Source organism: Pipra filicauda, unplaced genomic scaffold, assembly GCF_003945595.2.
Source record: "Pipra filicauda isolate LSUMZ 115617 unplaced genomic scaffold, ASM394559v2 scaffold317_size908105_pilon, whole genome shotgun sequence".
In the NCBI taxonomy this organism is placed as follows: Eukaryota; Metazoa; Chordata; class Aves; order Passeriformes; family Pipridae; genus Pipra; species Pipra filicauda.
Window position 1 is genome coordinate 430,542 of NW_024104440.1, and position 21,396 is coordinate 451,937.

General features: G+C 41.1%; 1 protein-coding gene across 1 annotated transcript; it reads left to right on the plus strand.

Annotated features, from left to right (window-relative positions):
* The first annotated feature begins 765 nt into the window (after nucleotides 1–765).
* On the plus strand, nucleotides 766–16,761 carry TEKT5 (tektin 5). Its single transcript, XM_027711189.2, is given in 7 exon segments — nucleotides 766–797; nucleotides 2,575–2,736; nucleotides 4,544–4,772; nucleotides 13,201–13,249; nucleotides 13,252–13,354; nucleotides 15,025–15,027; nucleotides 16,593–16,761. Coding segments are annotated over 7 exon segments (747 nt in total).
* The last annotated feature ends 4,635 nt before the right edge of the window (nucleotides 16,762–21,396 follow it).

Below are 21,396 nucleotides of genomic sequence, written 5' to 3' on the forward strand. Positions count from 1 at the left end.
GCTGCGGCGCCGCGGTGGCACCTCAGGGGCACCCGGTGACACCTCGGGGGGGGGGTCTGGTGACATCTCTGCGGGGACCCGGTGACACCTCGGGGGGATCTGGTGACATCTCTGCGGGGACCCGGTGACACCTCGGGGGGATCTGGTGACATCTCTGCGGGGACCCGGTGACACCTCGGGGGGGTTTGGTGACATCTCTGCGGGGACCCGGTGACACCGCCGGGGACCTCTGCTGACACTCCCGGAGGAATCCACTGACGCCACCGGGGGACTTCGGTGACACCCGTGGGGGCTCTGCTCCGGGGGGCTCCGGTGGCACCGCCGGAGGGATCCACTGACACCCTCTTCAGCCTCAGTGACATCCCTGGAGGGCTTCACTGACACCCCCGGGGACTCTGCTCCGGGGGGCTCTGGTGACACCCCCGAGCAGCCCCGCCCCGGGCTCACCGCGCCGGGGTCCGGCTCATGTCGCCGGTACCGAAGGTCCAGCTCTGCCAGCAGCCACCGTGGAATTTCTCCTCTGGGACTGCGTTAGGCAGAATAAACGGACCATTAATTGCACGGAGCCCTCCCGGTGCCGCAGCCCGGCTGGTCCGGGGTCCCGGGGCTGAGCACGGGGGCTCTGTGCCCGCACCACGCTCGGCCGCTGGAAGCAGCCGCGCTCCAGCGCTGAGCCAGCTCACAGCGCTGTACAGCTGCCAAGGACAGCGTGACACAGGAATGCACTTCACTGCTGCGTTTCACAAGTTTCATACCCAGGAAATTATGTATCATTCCAGTAAAATTGCGCTCTTGCGGTATTTCGTGTCAATTCTGAGTATATTAATTCTGTATCTTGCTGATAGACAGTTTCCAATAATTTAATGGGTACATACATTTGGAAGATTATTCTGCCTTAACTTGGCCAGTCAACTTCTGAGCAATCAGATAGTCACTGTGCTTGGTGAGTAAAAAATAATGAAATCAATTAATAATAAATTAATTTTCCAAACCAAAGTATGCACCAGCTTGTGATACAGGCTGGTCCCTATTCCTGGTGACCTTATCCCAGTTCCTGCTCCCTGTCTCTCCCCTGGCTGCCTTAGCACAGCCTTGTCCTGTCTTCCACTTGTAACATCACAGCTTAAGAACTGAAGTAGTTGCCAGTGTTGGTGATAAGTCTTGGTGCTGCTTGGGCTGGCAGTGCACCTGGCAGAGAGCTGTGTGTGTAACCTGACTCACCCAGACAGACCTGTTGGGGATACCCCACCAACATCCACCAAAAGGCAATTCCTACCTCAAAATGCTTCCAGTCTAGTCCAGCACTAAACCCAAGTCCCATATTTAGTCTTAAGAGGAAAAAAATGTTCTTACAAGAGCTTTGACAACCTTTTCACCTTTCCTTCATTTTCCCACCACTGTTAAAGTTCTCATGTCACAATGTTCAGAGTCCCAACCATAGGAGATGCAGCAAGAGCATGGGAACAGTTGGCACAGGAGTAAAGCTTTGGTGTCCAGAAAAATGCATCAAACAATGTGACCACTTTGCATTGGAAAAATGCACACAAAAACTGAATGATGGTCCACCTAGAAAACAAAAACCCCACCAAACCAAAACAAAAAACAAACCTAGAAAAAAATCTGAAAATACATTTCATTAAGGTAATTGAGGAGCTTGGTCTGTTTTTTTGCTCATTAATAAATAGGCTATTACCCATTTCCCATTTCAAGTGTATTTACCCCAGGGAAATGCTCATCACCCCTGGATACTTGTACAGCTCCTGAACTTCCTGCTCTGTAATTTCCTTCTATGGGAAACTAATGAAAATGTTACGTGGAAGTGGAGCCAAATGTTTAACCAAATTCAAATGTCTGTGGTGGGAGGAAAACTGGCCAGGAAGACATATCAGAAATTTATACTGTACCTTGCCCATGAAAAATTTGGCTCTGTGTAAGACCACAGCCCCGTATGGCACTTTAGGTCTGTGCTTCCTGTCAAACATATGGATTAGATTCACTGATGTCTGCAGGACTTTCCACAGATTAAACTGAGGTACGTGTTCAAATATCTTTCTTTTGGGGCCAACTGTTTTTTTTCCTGTCCCCAAAGTTATAGAGAACGTTCCCCACAAAAAGCACCAAAAAGGGGAAAATGAATCTCTTCCTTAGCACCCCTCTTGCTCTGAGCCAGCAAGGGCTCCTTGTGCAGGGCTCTCTGGGTGAACACCAGGCCTTGGAGTGCTCAAGCCAGGCTGAGCTCAGCCCAGGGCTCTGCCAGAACTCTTGCAATCTCATGCTCAGCAATAACTTTACCCTCCTCGGCAGCTGCTGAGAATTAGTTCCATCAGTTATTGCAGGAGGAGGGTTTTTGTGTGTGTGTGTGAGCATTTGCAGTATCAATCTTACCCTGTTTACACACCCTTGTGTGTGGCTCCACTGCTTGTCCCTCACTGCCCTACAGTTTATTTATGTAGGTTTTAAACATCATGAGAAGATAAATTTAACTGACAGTGACAATTTCTTTAAAATTATCTCTCCTTTTTTTCGCTGGGTAACGTCCTGCAGCTTTCTGAGACAAGATATGCTGTAGCACAGTGTGTGTATATATATATATATCAACAGAGATGTACAGCATGCCCTGGAGAAGGATCTCTCTGACAAAAACTCAGCCTATTTTATTGATGAGAAGTGCTTTAACCTGAGGAACACATTGGACAGCATCAACTTTTACCATGGAGTGGAAAAAGCAGCAGAGATGTGAGTACGAGTGGCTACTGCAGCCTTCACTGTGTGTACTCCCTGCTGTAAGCAAGAACCTGATTCAGCCCAGGCCTTATCTTTGAGAAGTGATATAGAAAAAAGTGGCTTCTCTCTCCTCAGGGCCCTGTTTTTCCCTGGTGTGAGACCCTCCATCATCATCCTGGGTCCTGGTTACAGCTCTGCTGCAGTTGGCTCCTTGCCCTCAAACTCCATTGTGCAGGGTCCCCCCTTGTTTTGATTTACACTGTTCTGTGGCTTTCAGGTTTCAGAACCACGTCAAACCAAATAAAAATTCAGCTGAGGTGTGCAGGTAAGTGCAGCAAACAGCACATAAATGTTCACCAGGGACTAAATATACTGTCTGTGAAAGAGCTTGGGTTGTTGTGAAATTAGTCCATTTGGCACAGCTTTAGTGCTACAGACTGAAAGAAAATTACTGAACTAAAATGTCTCAATTGCAGGCAGTTTTCAAACTGTTTATTAGCAGTGTCCTCATCAAGCCCTGCATCCAATCCAAGTGCAATAGCAGCAGCAGAGCATCTTGCAATAGAGGGCAGTGTTTTTGTGCTAATGACTTGTCAGTTCCTTTATCATTAACATAGCAGTGCTTGAATGGTGCATGTACTTCACAATCTCAAATGATAACGACTCTGTCTTGTTGGAAGGAGAAAAAAAAATCAGTATTATTTGTTTACTTATGCTCTGCTTTTCATTAAAAGATCACCTCATTCACTACCGAAACGAGGGCATATCCGAAGGAAACTTGGCAGGCATTCTGCTGACTCCAGTAACACTACCTACTTTTAGGATCAGCAATGAATAAAATTATTCTTGCCAGCTCTAGTAAAAAGCAGATTCATGTGGATAAGTTTTGCAGCCCTTTTCCTTTCTCACCATCCATTATCCAAAGAAACTACATTCTTCACTAATGTTTTCCTGAAACCACTTGGCAGTCTGAGACATACCTGCAGCGCTCAGGAGCAGAGCAGGTGTTTTCTGCCTCAGTAGACCCAGATGGATAAATTACAACTTGAAAAAGCAATGTTAAAGAACAGATTAAGTACTAAGTATTTCAGATAGTCAAGGTGGAAACCTACTTGGAAATTCAATTTTCTGATGAGAAGATGAATATAATCCATCAGATCGTAGAGCAGGAAAAAAATCCCAAAGCAAATATCCTGCAGAAAATACACCAAGATTGCCTGGATCAGAAGCTGTAAGCACAGGTTCTGTAGACTGACTTATGTACTTTACTATCAGGTTGGTTGCCTGAAACTTTTCAGGGCAGCTGCCTAAATAAGTGTGCAGCACTAAGGAATTCCAAATCATTTAGGAAGATCGGTACTTCAGTTTGGAGACAGAGGAATACCCTATGAAAACCTGAAGAAAGGCTACTGAGAAAACAAGCACTGACAGAAACAAAATTAACCTTTTCTTTTTGCATCCCTTAATATTTACTCCCAGGGTTCAATTGAAATTTAGAGTAAGTGTGGAAGCCAAAATATAGTGATATATCCCTGCAGAGTTTAGAATACAGGCAAAATTCTTAGAAAAAAAGTTTTGTGTTGGGAAAGAAGTTTAAATGCAGACAGAAGTTTGTCTTAGCCTTTCAGTTTGGTAAGTAAAATATCTGTACTTTTCATAGAACACACTAAATACTTGGGTGAAGAGAGGAGTGATCTAGCAGGCTAAGCAAAGCATTAAAGAAAGTGGTGAATTTAACTCCAAAGACAGTAGTTTACACTGCAGCAGCAGTTTTGAAGCCAGAGGCTCAGGCTGCAAGTTATGTTAAATTCCTTACAAGTGTTTCAGTTCCTGCAACAAGTTCCTGGGCTAAAGTCAGTGGAGACAATATCAGGTGCTCTCAACATGCAGGGGCCAACTCTGTCCTGCCCTGAAAGGATGCAGAGGCTGGACTGGAGTGCACATCTGAGGAGATGTGGAATCATTTATCCAGCATTAACTTAGCCTTTAATAATCATGTTGCTGAAGTATCTGATGCAAAGAACAAACTCCAAGCACAACTGGCCAAGGTAAGATTCACTAAGAGTTGGCAGCTGCATATTATTATACCCAAAAGGCATAGAAATGTTCTCTGGAGTTTACATCCTCCCTGAATAAGCACCTCCTCAAAGGATAGACCTGTATTACCTTTCCTGGAGCTGCACTTGACTCACACACGGCCTGAGAAGAGTTTGCTCACAGACAGATGACAAAGTTTCACAGGAAACCTTAATCACACACTGATTATGTTCATTTGCAACTCACATGTTTAAACTGGGGAAAGACATCTTAGATAGCATGTTTTTGATGTTACATTAATTGGTGATACTCCCTGTCCATGTTCTGATACAGAAATAGTACACTAAATTTTATTTTATTTTTAAACAGTGAATGAACTTTGGAAAGCGTGCAAATAAAAAGGCCCACAAATAGCACATTTATCTGTTTTAGAGGAAGAAGATGATTAAGTTTTTGCATTTTTATTTTGAAGCAGCCAGGGGAGAGCCCTAAAATAACTAAAATGTAGAAGTATTTACATACAGAATGTCATTAGTCTGTCCTTGACACCTAATTTCCAAGTTTTCCTTCCCCTTTCATAAACACGTTTCCATATCTTTGGCCTGAATGTTGGCCTGGTTCTGGACAGAAACAATCTCATATTTCCAAGTGGGTCACAGTAAACTTTTCAAACATTTGTTCTGCCTTTGTCCTCCTATTATACAAGGCAGAAGTGGCTCAGAAGAAGACAGACCTGTATCAGTCTCTGTCTGTAATGCCTTTTCAGCAAGTTTTCACTAAGTCACAAGTGCAAGTGTATTAGTTGAGTTTTGAAATATATATTCTGAAGTTGACCTGAAGGTTAACTTTATACTGACAGATAAAAATCTTGTTAAGCAGCAAGACTCACTGTGTTACTTTCATATGGCTTCAGTCAGAGTTCTACTGTAAGGTCTTTAAGGTCTTCCAGTAAGATTCTTTCTCTTATAGAGCAGGCTCACATTTACTCATTTTTTTTCAATGCACATTTGGAAACAATAGAGTTTTCCTGCCATTCTACTTGTCATAAGTAGTTTAAGATGTTTTCAGTTTATTTTTAGGGACTCTTAGGAAAGTGCAAACTAACCACCTAAATAAGTGTAAGCTCACAGCACAGCACTTAAATACATGTTTATTTGGGTTTTTCTTTCCTCCAATGCCTACAAAACATGAAAGATGTAGTTTTTTGTGTATTTTAAGTTGTATATGGTCTGGCCAACCACAGCACCTTATCCCTAAATTGGCCATCCATCTTAGTTTCCCATGGATTTACAGGTAAGAACATTTGCTTCACATTTTCCATTGGTATTTTCTACTGCTTGAAAGTGCCCTTTTTATAAAATAACTTATGGCCTAAGGTAGGACAGGGTGCACATATGGGATCACAAAGTGCATTGTGAGATACTGACACACGAGCAGGGGTTTTGTCATGGAGTCCAGCTGACACTGGGACATAACTGCTGACAACTGGATTATAATGGAAAAAACAAGAGTTATGTCCCTATGCTGTCACACCATTAAATAGCAGTAATAAGCTACCTGGAGAAACTTGAGTATTTGTACAAGGAATAATTAATTTGTGTGGTATACATGGATAAAAAAGTCAAGATTGAATTCTATGAACTAATGCTGCTGTTTCTGCTGAGTTACCAGTTAGCACACACATAGCAGAGATACTTTACTCATCACAAACTCCATAGTAATGTAGTTACATCAGGATAACGAAATGCTGGAGGGGAAGCAAACAGCATGTGCTGGTGAGGAGGAATTCAGGCTGGTCAGTGTTGGCAAAGGAAAGGAAAATACAAGAGGTTCACTGAGCAAAAACACTGCTGGTTAAGCTCTGGGTGAAGTTATAGGGTAGAAGTGCTGTTAATTCTCACTCCTGACCACAGAGGAACCAGAGGAAGGAGAAGGCAAGGGAGGGCAGAAGTGAGTATGGATGAGTGTCCATCTAACAGGTATCTATCAGCAAGCCTTTCTTCTTTCTCCACTCTGTAATAAACATTGCTGGGTTATGCTTTAATACAACAGCCATTGGCTTAATTCTTAAATCCTACCAGAAATCTGTTCTTCCACTGGGGTGTGATTATAGTCAATGCAGCTACTACAGCTCCTCTTTCCTTCTCATCTAATAGCAGTGAGACAATGGGTGCCACAATTTTGGGGTTTATGTTTAAAAAATATCAGTCTTTTGGTTTTGCACTGATTTCCTCAAGCAGTGAATGACACTCTCTGAGACATCCTTCTTTCTGACAAACTATTTTCCTAGCTAAGCAGGGTAGCTCTCATAAAATGAGAGAAAAATGTCAGGAAAATTAACGTAGAAATGATTTGCTATCTTGAAAGCAGGAAAAGCTGTTATTTTAATGAGGTCTGGAGCACATTTTGGAATGAAAAATACTTTTCTGATTTGTGAAACAGCAAAATCTTTTCCAGATCAAAACCAACCCCAAAACAACATACAGGGAACCTCCTGCAACCATTTGTTTCTAAAATCAGTACTCTTAAAGGGGAAAGAGTAAAAAAACTACATGAAAGAGTAAATAGTGGGAATATGGTGACGATCTAAAAATGACCTTCTGTTGAAATGGCACGTTTTCTTCTGTTTATATCCCTGGCACATAGAAGCCTATGATTAATTTATCTTACTTGATTCTGGGCTTAATCTTGGTCATAATAATGTGAGTTCATCCAGAATTTGGATAGTGGAACACTGGAACTATGAGGTGCTGGAGGCAGAAGCCCAGAAGCCCCAGTGAGGTATTTGGCAAGAGTTAGATCACAAGCCAAAGAAGGTATTACAGCTCCACTGTATTTCATCACCACTGGGCTCACAGAGCTTGTGGTTATTTGGGGATGCAAATATTCTGAGGAGTCTAAATCCCAACATATGACTCTGGTCAGGCTCAGAGCTGCTTTAGGACCACATCTTTAGTCTGGTGAACAGAAAATACAGTGTACACAGCTCAGTGTAGAAGAGGGTGCCTCAAGAAACAGTCTGTGCCAAAAGACGTTACGATAAATATGTTTTACATTTGGTGTAAAAAGACACAAATCTTTAGGAACAGAAGGAAAACCTCCAGTTGTGGTGCCTGCTCCCTTTAATACGTTTGTGTCTCTTTTCCATAAAGTGAATATTAACATAAATAGTTACCTTGGCTTCAGTCTCCTGGAAATAGCCAATGGGGCAGGGTGTTTATGTACATTAGCTCTGGGAATCAGTCAGACCAGACAGCAAGGGACATATTTACATAGTCCAGTATTTACACCCTATCTAAACAGAAGATCGTCCCTGCCAGCTCCAACACCTGCTCAGAAGTGTTCCTGTGCCTGGGGGCAGAGTGCCCAGCACCACCCTCCCTGCAAGCCCTGCTCTTCCCCTGGAAGCACAGGGATCGGAAGGATGTTAGAAAAACAGGTACATGTTTAGTAAAGCCATGAAAAAGCAACCACCCACTCCAATAAACAAGTCACCGTGGTTCTGAGTATTTCCACTCAATTCACTGGCAATGTGTGCTTTTAGAAACAGCTCCATTTTGTTGGGGAATTTTTACCCCTGGGGTGTGAAAAGGCATTATATTATATCAATGTAGGAGGGAAAATAACTCTCACTTTCCTTTCTGCCTGGTGTATTTTTACTCTTTACCTGAAGAACCTACAGTCTTTTGTTTTAGTAAGTTACTGCCTCAGAGTCTACATCCTTCCCACATTGTTTTTATTAAATTGATTTATAAATTTAAGGTAAAAAACTTTCTTGTCTTAGCAACTATTGAGTATGCTTATACGGTGCCTAGAAGAATTGCATACATTTTATATTTACACAGCTTTCTTCTAATTCAAGGGAGAGCCTACTTAATTTTACAACTAACATTCAACAAAGAAGGAAAGTCAGGAAAACCTCAGTGGCAATAATAGCAGAAACTGCCTCCCAGCCTCAAACTTCTTATCTAAGGTCTGAAAGGAGCCCTCCTACGGCTTTTGCATAGGACATAACCTGTTCCTCCGAATGGGAATAAATAAATACCAGAATTCCATGGGAGGTGCCCACGCAAGGAGCACAGAGAGGAGCAGCAGCATCGGGAGCTGTGGGAGGACATGCTATAGGAGAGGGAATACTTTCCCTCTGGCACTTGTCCCACAAATCCTTTCATCTCAGACCTCAATCTATCCTCCCATAACTTTTTAAACATATTTTTGTTGATTTTGTTTCTTCCTCTTCCTCTTTTGATGCTTTAAAATCTCAGTTATTTACAGTTTCTCATGCCCATTCATGGTGCCCATGAGTACAGTTAATCTCAGAATCTAATATTAGAACTTGTTTGAGAGTAATGTTTTCGGGTGATTAGTGAAGGGTGACTCAGAAGTGGTTGGGAAGGTGTGTGCTGCTTGGTGGGGACAGCTAAAAATTTTCTGGAAAAACCTGTTTGAAGGAGGAAATAGTTATTTAGGAATAGACTTTTGCCTCCAAACCAAGGGAAATTACAGATCTGAAGTTAAGGCAGTCATTTGAAGGCAAAACCAGATTTATCGCTCTCCTAAAATGGTTGCCTTATCTCATAGGGTCAAAAAGACTTGCACAGAGTCCATCAGAGTATGAACTATGGGCAAGTGGAGAAACAAGAACGTGTCTATGACATGACAGTAAAAACTGTCAGGTCCAAATTAATTTCAGATTGAAGATCTGGGTTGTGCTTGTAATCCAAATATTGCAAGATAGCATAGTTTTACTTTGAAATAATGTGGCATATATAAAAAAATTAATTGTGAAATCAGTCATGAGGACACTATTCAGTTAAGTATAACTTGAACAAGTGTTAACTTTTACACTATAATTTAGGCGAAATGTGGAAACATGGATGAAAAGGGTTTAGAAAAACTAACTGAGAGGCAAAATATTAAAGAAGTTTATGAAATGAGGAGGCACAAGTATGTTCCTCCCGCCACATTACTGCTGTTTTTGCTGCTGCTTTTTGCATCCAGATAGCAACCACTGAGTTAGCTTAACCTCAGAAACAACAAAGAAACAAGGTCAGGCTTCGGCATTTTAAAAATGCTTATGTTGTACCTAAGACTACCCTGAGTACGTGATGAAACATGTGGGACTACTCTCGGTCCAGCTAATCCAGCCTACAGAAACCATGGCCTTGGTAAAATGAGTGGCAGGAGCAGTTTTGTCCATGCTCACAGGAATGCTGTGCACAAAACTTTACTCATGTCCTGGAAGGGGAAAGTTTCCGGATGTGCAGCTGCCGGTGCCCCACCAGGCTCTCCTAGGAACACGCTGCTCAGCATTTGTTGTTTTTGCTTCCTGCCTTTGGAGGTCATCCAGGAATGACGTGGGCTGGAGCAGCTCAGTCTGGTGATCCTCCCCACCAATCCCTTCATGTACAGCACATTCTTTAAACCATTCCATCCAATGTGTGGCCAGAGTGAGTAATCGAAAACTGTTTGCACAAAGCTCCTGTGATGCACTGGAGGTGGTTCCCCTGAGGCCATTTTTCTTTGTATGGCTTAAATGCCAGTGATTTTTTTTGGAAAAAAAAAAATAAAAAAAATTTGAGAACACACAAGGAACCTAAACCACATCCAGCAAGGCATAAAGATGGATGTATAATTGCACATTTGAATTTTGAGTTCACAGGCAGGCTTAAACAATATTTTTTTTTAGCGAATGAATGAATGAGGGGTTTGCTCAGTAGCACTAATCAGCTGCCCTCCTCGTGTTTAATGTGCTTGCAGACATTTTCTTGCAGAAAACATTAGTTTCCTCCTCTTCTCGAATCATATTAGAACAATTAGAAGTAATTCAGTGTAAGACAGCCTGCAACCTAATCCAATTCACCAAATAAATTAAAATAATAGACTCATACCATCACAGTACCAGCACAGTGACTGCATGACACACTTACTGTAACACTTGCACCTGTGTGAGCTGTGGCACTGCTCTGGCAGCTGGTTTCACTGTCATGCTTCACTGCCAACCAAGTGCTCTAGACTGCTTTAATTGTATTGTTTCTTTGATAGAATTGCCCCACAGAGTTGAATCACCATTTCCAACTGCTGCTCAAGAAAGTGTTACTACCAATAAAGACCAAAGTCTGAACCACAAAGGTCCTACCCAGGATCTGGACCAAGAGAAATCCTCTGCTCCACCAGAAGTGGAAAACATGTAATCCACTCAATGCTTTCTGAAATTGAGACATGATTGTGCCCAGTCATGAACAGTGAACAGTGGGAGCAACAGATGGGACTGACAGGGTTGTAAACCTGTCCCCAAGTCACATCTGCTTCATCACCAGCACTGCCCAGGAGCTGGACTTCACCTTTGCCACCTCCAGATGAACACACAACATAAAACAATAAAGTTCTGACATCAGTGCAAGCTACTCAAAGTCTGCTTCTGAGCAGCAGAAGACCCAAATCCTTGGTGCTTTCAGGGAAAAGGAAGGATGTGGGCTTGATGCATAATGAAGATATTTAATGTCATTAAGTCTCTTTCTGTAACCAGTAAAACTGGAGATAAGATGTAAAATGATGTATCCAACAATGCACTCACCATAAGTAGTTCTGCTGCAAAACAAGTAGCTACCAAAGTGCACTGAATTACCTACATAAATATTTCCTCTAAATCACAGCTAGCTTACAGTGAGTATCTAATTAAGAAGGAACCACTGCAGAATTAAATTACAGGGGGAAATTTACTGCTCTTACCTTCACTTTCTTCCATACTGAGTTCCCTTCATAACAAACCAGATTTTTTTCTCTTCAGTCTATAATCAGTAAAGGCTCCTTTTTGGGTGAAGATGCTCTCAAGCTGGCTAGGTGTTGAGAAACTACCTGTGAGGGCTCAGTTCAACGTGGAAAAGTGGCTCAAAATGTTCAGTCATGTTCACACGCTGCTGCTTTGGGGTCCAAAGGGATTCATCCACTGCAAATCTGCCTTGCTGTAAGGGTTGAGCAGGTTTGGACAGTGTTAGCCAGGAGATCTTCCACATTGCTCCATGTACAGTGTCAACAATCCCTTAAGGATCTGGACTGGGATGCAGGTTCTTGGCATCCTCACCTCTTTGGGTTTTGTCCATAAACAACGTTTCAGCAGCAGGAACTATTTCAATTTTCAAACCACACACATCATCAGCAAATCTGATACAACTTAGTGTGTAGACAAGATCTAAATGGCACCATAATTTAAATCACATTATGCCACTTTTAGTGGTTGTTGAAATTCAAGTTGCATTGATTTTAGCAGACTGGCTGAGAAACTGTGTTATTTCAATTTGTCCTCTTCCACTCTAAAACTGTCTACAGGAAAAGCTTAAACAGATTTTCCACACTGAATCTGGATAAATGAGAGTAACATAATAATCATTTGGTTAGGAAATATAAACAATTTCCCTCTTCTTTCTTTTTGAAGACTGAACAAAACTTTTGCCTTGCGATTTCTCTCTCTTTTTTCCCATACACAAATTAAAACATACAAGAAGCACTAGAGGATTCTCAGGGATAACATGATTATATGATAACATGCACTGCAACTGAAAACTGTGCTATACTCATTCCATGGGTCTTTCCTTTTTGGTGATGTTTACTCCTTATCTTCTCCATTTACAGAAAATAACTCTTCAAAGGAAGTTAGTCTTCCCTCTACAGCTCCCATGGAAGTTTTCAAAACTTTGAGAATTTAGTTTCAGTAGGGAAATGTAACCTGTGTTCATATGTTCTTGCAGCAAATGTCCCCAAAATACTTGGAGTATGAGACCATTTCTAAGGGGACATACTTGATTTTGAATTTTTATAAGGCAAAAGGAACTAAGAATTGAATGAAGGTTTAAATGAAAATGATAGTTTATTGGAATTTACCTCTGCAAAATGTTCACAGATGAAGCAGCAGGTTTTTTTACTTAGAATAAAAATTAGACAGCGAAGCAAAATGGAAAGAGATCCCTGTACAGTTATAAACACTGCCTCTATGAAAATGGCTTTATCACAAAAGCATGGTTGTAATTGCCCCATTGCTATAATTCACTGCTTCTCTTCTGGTTGTCATAAACTTATATTCCAATTTGCCTATAAATTTCATAATTTTATAATATGAAAGAAATGGTGCATTTCTTAGTGGAAGTTGTTCACTTGTTTTCCAGGAACAACTTCATTAAATGCTTTCATGTGATGTATGAGTGCAAGGCCTCCTCCTTCTGGCTCTCCTGAGAGATTTATGTCCTTTTAGAGAAATGGCAAGATCAAGCCAATGTTACACAAATCAATCTGATTGATGTGAGATTATAGTAAACTCCTCCCCTAAATTGACCAAAATGACATTCCAGAATGGGAGCAGTTCCAACAGGAGTGTTTAAAAGCAGGGGTGAGTTCTGACCTTACATGTGTGTGAGGTTTACACAAACATTCTGCTTTGTTCAGATGCTTCAGGAAATCTTCCAGACAGAAGCTACAATCATGTTACTGGAGAGACCCTAAAGACAAAGGAGAACCCACTGGAAGTGACTCAGACCTGCCTGCAGGGAAGAATGAAATGACCCAATAACGGACTTTGCTGTGATGCATCTCAGTTTCAGTAAGGAAAGGCCAGACTGCTCCATCTCTTCCTTCATCAGCCACTCAAGAACAGGGAATTCAGTGACAGTGTGAATCAGTCTGATGAGATTAGTGTGGCATTCACCACATTGGGATTCAATTCCGGGAGGACAAAAAAGTAAAATCCAAGCAGCTGCATTGAAATAATGGGCCAAAACATCAACACGAGTAGTTGCCTTTAGAACTCCAATGTGTGTAGTTATCTTTAGAATCCCTCTGCCAGGACAGTTAAGAGTTCAATTGCTTTTGGTGGTTGATTTCTTTTGGGATTCAGTTAGGACTTAGGAACTGATTTTAATTCCATCCTACAGAGAACAAGATTTCACTTTGGGAGATACCTATTTTAGGAACATCTGAGACAAAAGTCTGTCTTATGAGGCAAAAAAACCCTATCTGATCGTCAGGCTCCTTAAAAAGTTAATAGCAAACAGGAATGAGGCAGCATGTCTTACTGGCTCGACTAATTTCCAACTATATGGTGGCTCCAGTACAGTCTTGGTACAGATTAGCTCATTTGGCATATATTTTGGCTATAAAGTGGGGGGGCTTTGCTGGCATCAGCTTGGTGATCCCTGTGCTGTGATCCTTTGTGTCTTTCTGGATAGATGGGAAGATGTCTGAGATATGAGTCAGCCTTCCCTAATGACTGAAGGGTCTTCTGAATTTTAATTGCATTTATCTCCTTCCAATCCAGTCAGAACATGTCAGTGTTCCAAAAGAACACTGTCAAGTATATCTTCTTTAAAATACTGTTGTCAAATTGTTCTGTGGGGGTTTACCCAAGAAATTCTTCTCACAGCTGGAGTGAATTTCACAGTCTAGTAAAAGAATTTTGCATATTTTAATGAAAAGTAGAAAATTATTCCCTTTTCATTTTTGTCTCTAGCAAAACCCTACTATACACAACAGCTTCACATACAATGAGATTAATGAAGTACATAATGCTTCAACTGAGTATATTATTTTTACTAAACTGTTTTATCAGCTCAAAAAGCTTCTATTCAAACAAGGAAGTGGCAATAAATCATAGTTTATTGTACTGACATCTTTTCACTTTTTCTAACTCCTTAAACCATAAATGTAGAATGTAATGTATCTCTTTTTTTTAGCCTCATACCTCCTTAATAGGATCCTGACATTTCCTTTGGCGCATCCATATTTCTTCAACTTCATGCTCTGCTCTCCACATCTATTCTGTCACAAAATATTGGTTTGGATCCAAATTCTTTTATACCCAATTGGATAGTTTTATTCACGTGGCTTTTCATATCACATAAATCAGGCCTGTTCCAGACACAGGAGTTCAGCTGCAAGAAACCAGAAGAAGCTTCTGATTACACTGTAGCATTCACTTAGCAGCTACATTTATTATGGCAGCAGATAATTTGTCACTTCTGTTACTGCCACACCATCAATTAGGCAGGCATGTAAGACAGTATAATAATTTTATTAAAATCCCCCAACAAATTGAACAAAGCAAGATGGCCTTAAATATTAATACACAACTTTCAGACTCTGAGTTTTGTGCTCTACATCCTCCCTGAAGATCTCTTCCACAAAACTGCAGCATTAGGATTGATATCAGTCCTGTCAGCAGGATTGCAGGCATCCAAGGTACAAAACATGTTTCATTTGGCATCAAAAATGCAGACTGTCACATTATCCCTTTTTCTTCCCACAGCTGCCAGTCATGCTGTTGATGTTCCAAAGGGTCCTGTCTAAAAACAATTTGGAAGCTTCATTTGAAGTCTCTCGAACACCAGAACGTCTGTGCATTTTTCTTCAATTAGAGTGAAAGGACATTACCATGACATACTCAAAGCCCAGAAGTACACGGGGGTTCTGAATCAAGCTAACTCCTGGTAGCTCTGAAGTGAGAGCTTCATAGACTGTCACACAGATATTCAGAAGTATTTTAGGCTTAACATACATGCAAGTTTTCTAGTTTTCTGTCAGTCTAATATGATTCCCACTATTTTAACCCAAATGTTTTTACAAGTACAATGTTTACTAGATGTAGTTATCTTGACAGATAATTAACATATACTTGACAGATAATTAACATATCCTTCCTCCAATGCATATAAATTTTACTCTACCACAGCTCCCTAATCCAGACCAAGTTATGTTGGACGCTGTGGCTGATTAAAATTATTGAATGGTTTGTTCATCAGAACTGCAATTAGAAATAGAAATTCTGACAGGGATTTTGAAATTTGGACAGTTTTTTTCCAGCACTTTTTTGCTTGAGCTCACGTCTCAAATAAAATGCATTTTCTTACAGAAAAAATCCTATCTGAGAAAGTAAAACCATTTGCTACTTCACTTTTAAAAAATTTTTTGCTTTTAAATAATTTAAGTGTATTTCTCTCATCTGGTTTAAAGGAAGAAGAATTCAGCCCAATAGCTCAGCTGCAATAGAGAAAGAAAACATCAAATGAACCACTTCTTTGTAACATGTAAATGTTATCTGAGTTGCTGTTTATTTAAAAGGAAGTGCTGATGTTGGCATTTGTTCCCTGTGTGTGCTGCCAACTTTGTAGTTGGAGGGATTAGACAGAAAACAAATTAATAAAGTCTAGTTTTTCTGTGCTTAAAAAATTGGGACTATCCTAAGATGAGTTAAATAGTCTCTGGAAAAATCAATCTTTCTTATAGCCCATAGTGCATGGAGCAGTTTACCAGCTCAGTGACTACACAAGATTTGCCTCATGTCCATTGACAAGCCATGGGAAGCAGCGTGGCCAATATCAGCTCACAGAACATCTTGATTTCAGAGCCCCACATTCAGTGGTTGTTCTGGCAAAGTGGTTCTGATTAATGTGCTTCTGTGCCAAATCTGGACCATTCAGCACATCCTGCCTTACCAGCCTAAGCTATCATGAACTACCCCAACACTCTCTAGTAACATCCATCCCAAATGGATTCTACAGTCATTATGCTCCCAGAGAGGCTGCACAAACGAGAGGCTGCAAGTGAATACAGCAATTAGATATATCAGAGGGGCTTAATCCACTGCTGAAGGTCAACACAAGCAAGAAAGCATCACTTCTTACAGGTGCTGTGCAAGTTAGTTTGGCAAATAGGTTTCATATTGATTCAGTCCAAGACAGCTGTACAAATCCTGCCTGAAAGTGTGACCTGTCCACTTTAAAAACCGGAATGGGGTGAGGGACAGCTGAAGTTATGTGAGCAACCTGTCCCCTTATCTTTTTAAGGGCCGCTGAAGTTTCCACTATAGATAACAACATACAGGCCTTCAAGTGATGCCTGCAAGAAGCACATGACACTCTGCAGTTACTGATCCTCCACAAATCAGTGCCAGAAGACAACATTTCTGTGAAGGCAAACTCCCTTTTCATTGACAAGAAGTGTACAGGAACATGATGTTCTTAAAGTGCTCTGAAATTGTCCTTCAGTCTGTAATCAAGACTGCTCAGGTTTCTAGTTCTCAGTGGGGCACTACCTTGTGGGATGGACAGGAGAAGGATTGCATAGGCTTTGAGATCTGACTTTTCTGGACGACAGTTGAAACATATTAACAGTGCAGTAATCCTGGTAAAGGATTAGAGGAAGAACTAATGATAAGGCAGCACAGCTGTTTTGGACAAAACGGAGTAATAAAGTTCTACTGTTATTTGTACTTCTTCCTGGATTTACTCACACTAATTTACAGAGTAAGCAGCAAACTATGGTTCCAATAACTGAGCTGTTCCCTGCCACCTCAGGGTCCTCTCTACAGGGCAGCTCTAGGAACACACAAAACGCATTTTACGCTGAACAGAAGCCAAATCCGAAACAATGCTAGATCTGAGAGGCTCCTGAATAAATTGGCTGTGTTCCTTCCCCTTTGTTTTGTGTGGGTGGTGGCCCAATGTAGCTACCAACACAAGTGCCCTTGCAGAGCACACCCGCCGGGGCTGTCAAGGTGGGCTGTGGCCCAGACATCCCCCACACAGCTTCTCTCCTTCAGGTAAAAAAGTAATCTCTCCTGGCTGTTGTGTCAAAGCATTCACACACAGATAACGTCTCTAACGATTTTAAGTAATGGGAAACCATTTTGGAACACGAGATTGGGAAGTGACATCCAAGCCTGTTTCTGATACCTGTTAAACCCGTGTCACACTGACTGCTCTGCACCTGGATTTTCCTCAGGATGATGCCACGGTCATGAGGTAGATGCCTATGGAGAGGGCAGGCTGCTCCATCCAGCAGGCTAATGCCAAATGGCGCCTTTGTGGCATGATTTTTTTTGAACCTAGGGAAAGTCCCAGAAATATCCGAGTTTTATATTGCACTATATGACTGCAGAGCAGTTCAAGGGGTCCTGGTGGTGCTGCTGGAGACAGGAGGAGCTCTGTTCCTGCAGACTTCACAGTAATCTGGTTTCAATTAATATCATACCTCGCTGTTTCTTACTCAGAAATACATCACAACAACTTTCTATCCCAGAACCCTCCCTGGGACATGACTTTAGGTGGGAGGAGTGAGGAATCTCGCTGTTTTGTTTCCCAGCAGGGAAGACTGTTACCACTGGTAACATTTTTCTCCCTCTCTATGCCTTTGTATGGAGACAAGGGAGATTTTATCACTTGCTTCTGTTACTACCAAACCCTGGAATAAAGCACTTTATTTGCATTTCATATACTATTTTTACAGTGTATGAAGAATAATATTTGTGTTGAGCTGTTAAATATTGACAATAGTCCCACCCTATTTATCAAATACTGACAGCTGACCAAGCAAAGGAGTAAAAGTTATTTGGAAATTTGGATCTTCTTGAAGCCTTTAAATATATTTCTAGAAGTTGGAGGCTTTCCCAGTTCACACAGCTACTCTAATAGCTAGACATACTTGCTCCCTTCCTTATGCCAAGAAGTCAATTAAGAAATACATAGCAAAAGGGAGGCACTTCTAAGGGAACTCATTTTTTTTACTTGTTCTTTACAGAAAAAAAAAATAAAATAAAAAAATCTTTGTCTGAAAACAATAAACATAAGTGAAAAGCCAGCCTGAATCAAAGCCTCGAATTTGAAAATTTGGGGGCTTCGAGATGGAGATGGTAGGGCTGAACAATAACTCTGAACATTACAAATTCCAGCTCCCTCTGACAGTGCCTTTGTTCAGAGGTTTTCTCTCTTAAGACCTCAATTCTGCTTTTGGGTGGAGCACTCACTTGGTACATTGTCAGTACAAACAACACTGAATTTGTCTGCACAGTGTGAACTCCATCTCGGAGTGACTGCCTGAACCCAGGGATCCACGGCAGAGCTGTTCTTTGAGAGCATCCTTTTCCATGAGTACAGTAATTCCCAGAGATTCATCTGACATCAGCAAGAACAAATCTTTATTGAGTGCTGCAAAAATAACAACACTTTACAAAAATAATCTTCTTCTCTAAGTATAACTGACCAGAAGATATTAAGTGCATTATCCTAGTGGAAAAAAACCTCTCAGTGATAAAAATGCTCTTGTCTTTTATTATGGTGTAAACAAATTCACGCTCAGCCTGTAGAATGCAGTTAATCCCAGTTGTGATGGGAATACGTCAGAGGAAACACATTTCTAACAATCATAAAGATACTCACATAGATAAACCTGAGAATCTCTTACAAAAGCCCCCAAGAGAATATAACGTTCTTTCAGGTTATTTTTTTCCATACATCTCTCTTCCTGGGAACTAGATCATTAATTATTGTACTCATATGCAGCCACAGACATCAAGAAGCCACATCTACTCTATTTCCATGTATAAACCCAGAAATTTAATGTGCAGTTCCATAACACTTAAAAGATAAGATCTGTTTTATAGCAAATAGAGTAACGTAGAGAAGACCAAAACCTGTCCCTGCCTGTTTCAAACAATGAGATAATTTTAGCTCCAGACAAGCCATTTCCTAACATTATCTAAACTATAGCTCATAAAAGTTTATGGACTCAAATTCCAAATAGAGTAAGAAAACAATGGATCTCAGTATCTTCACTAATGATAATAGCAGTTGGGTGCCATAAGGCTACTGCTCACAGTGAAATTTTACAGTAGTTTATTTTACCCAAATCTATCAGTGATTTATTCCTTTTTTTAAAGGAATTTAAAATCACAGAATTTGTAGAGATGGTGTGCTTAGTCAATATATGTGATGGTGCTCATGTTACATATACAGCCTTTCAGCTGGGTAAGACCTGGCATGTCCTTTCAGCACAGGTATTAAGGTGTGAATAACAGGAGACAAGGAATATTAACCATGGAGACAAAAGAGTGCCGAGTTTGGGATTTTTCATTTTAATTACCATTACAGTTTGGCAATACAGTTGCACTTTTTCATAACATTGCTGTATTTTAATTTTATTAAGGGGTATGGCATGAGAGGTACCTTTCAACATCTGCTTTTCCCCCCCTCCCTTTCCTAGTGGTGCATTTTGGCATTTCCAGTTTTAACAGAAGTCCAGGAATGTTCAGTTCTGTATTTAATTACAGCACATGCAGGCCCAGTGATGTAATAAGAAATCTCAAATCAAATGAAGAACACATGTCAACAGCTGGGTAAGTAGCTACTATCTTGGGTAAGTTTATGTGCTGACTTAGACCTCTGGAATATTCAATCTGAAGAGATGGAGTCAGACCTTTAGGTCAAACCTTTGATAACCCTCAGAGTAAAAGTGTTTTTTTCTCAAGAGTAAATAGAATTTCCTGTATTCTCACCCAATCCCCCTCTACCAAGCCTAGGTCTTCCTTGTTCCAGACTTTCCCACTGGTCTCAAGGACCAGGTATTTCTGAGGCCATATCTTACTAGTAAAGGCTGAAGAAAGCACTGACTATCCCAGACTTTTCCACGTTGCTCTTGCTGAGACCCCTGCCCAATTCCCCCAGTGGGTCCACATGTCCCTAGTCTTCCTTTTGTTGCCAACACATGTGTAGATGCCCTTCTTGTAGCTCTTCATGGCCCTTCCAAGACTTTGGCTTTCCTGACCATCCCTCTATGCTTGGACACCTCCTGGGTGACCTGACACTGCTTCCACCTCTTGTGGAAGCATCTTTTTCATGTCTGAGCTTTGTCAGCAACTCTTTGTTTATCTGTGCAGGCCTCCTGCTACTTTTAAGGTTTATTTCCTGCCCATTTTAATGGACCTTTCTCAAGCTCAGAGGAGGTAATCCTCAAAAAATCAGTAAGATCTCAGTGACCCCTCTTCTCTCCTGGACCGTATCCCATGACATCCCTGAACAGGCCAAAACTTGCTCTCCTGAAGCCCAGGGTTGTGATCCAACTATTTGCCTTTTTTTTTTCTTTCAGAGCCGCATCTTCAGAATTATGTCCCTTAAAAGAAGGAAATAAAAAATCCACAACCTGGATATCTTATTTCCCATCTCTGAAATTAAACATAAGCAGAAGTTAGCCCTCTCCTGACGACATTGCTACAGAAAGAAACCCCAGCCATTATTTAAGTCTCTTCCTCAGATACTAATTTTCTCCTTTCCCCTCTGAGAATGGGGTGGGTACCATCGAGTTAGAACACAGAGAACCCTCCCGTTTTGTGCTCTCTTTTTCAGACCAGTTTTCCTTTTTTATTGGTGGAGCAGTGTGACTGGAGCTTGTTCTTCAGCACATTTTTCCACGCTCTCCTTCAGAGTACTTGCTGTATCTTCTTCAGACAGATCCAGCAATTCATCATAACTGGCCCCCAAGCCTGTTTTGCTTCACTCATTGTTTTCAAACTTGAATCTCTGTCATTCATCATTGTTATGAAGGTAAACTGTAGGTTGATACTAATGTGGAGCACCCACCCTTCCCCTTAAAGAAAGCGTCTTCTAAGACCTTCCTCATCCCATGTGTCAGCTTGGAAGTTTTTAACCAGAAGGTATTTTCATTTTCTAGTATATAAAACTAAGCATTAGCTACTTCAAAAAACAATTATCTCTCAGAAGACCCGTTTCTGATACCATATTGAGAGTCCAACCATTTCAAACCCATGTCCTTGGGTCTTTTAAATGTGAATTTGAATGTATAGACAATGTGAACTTT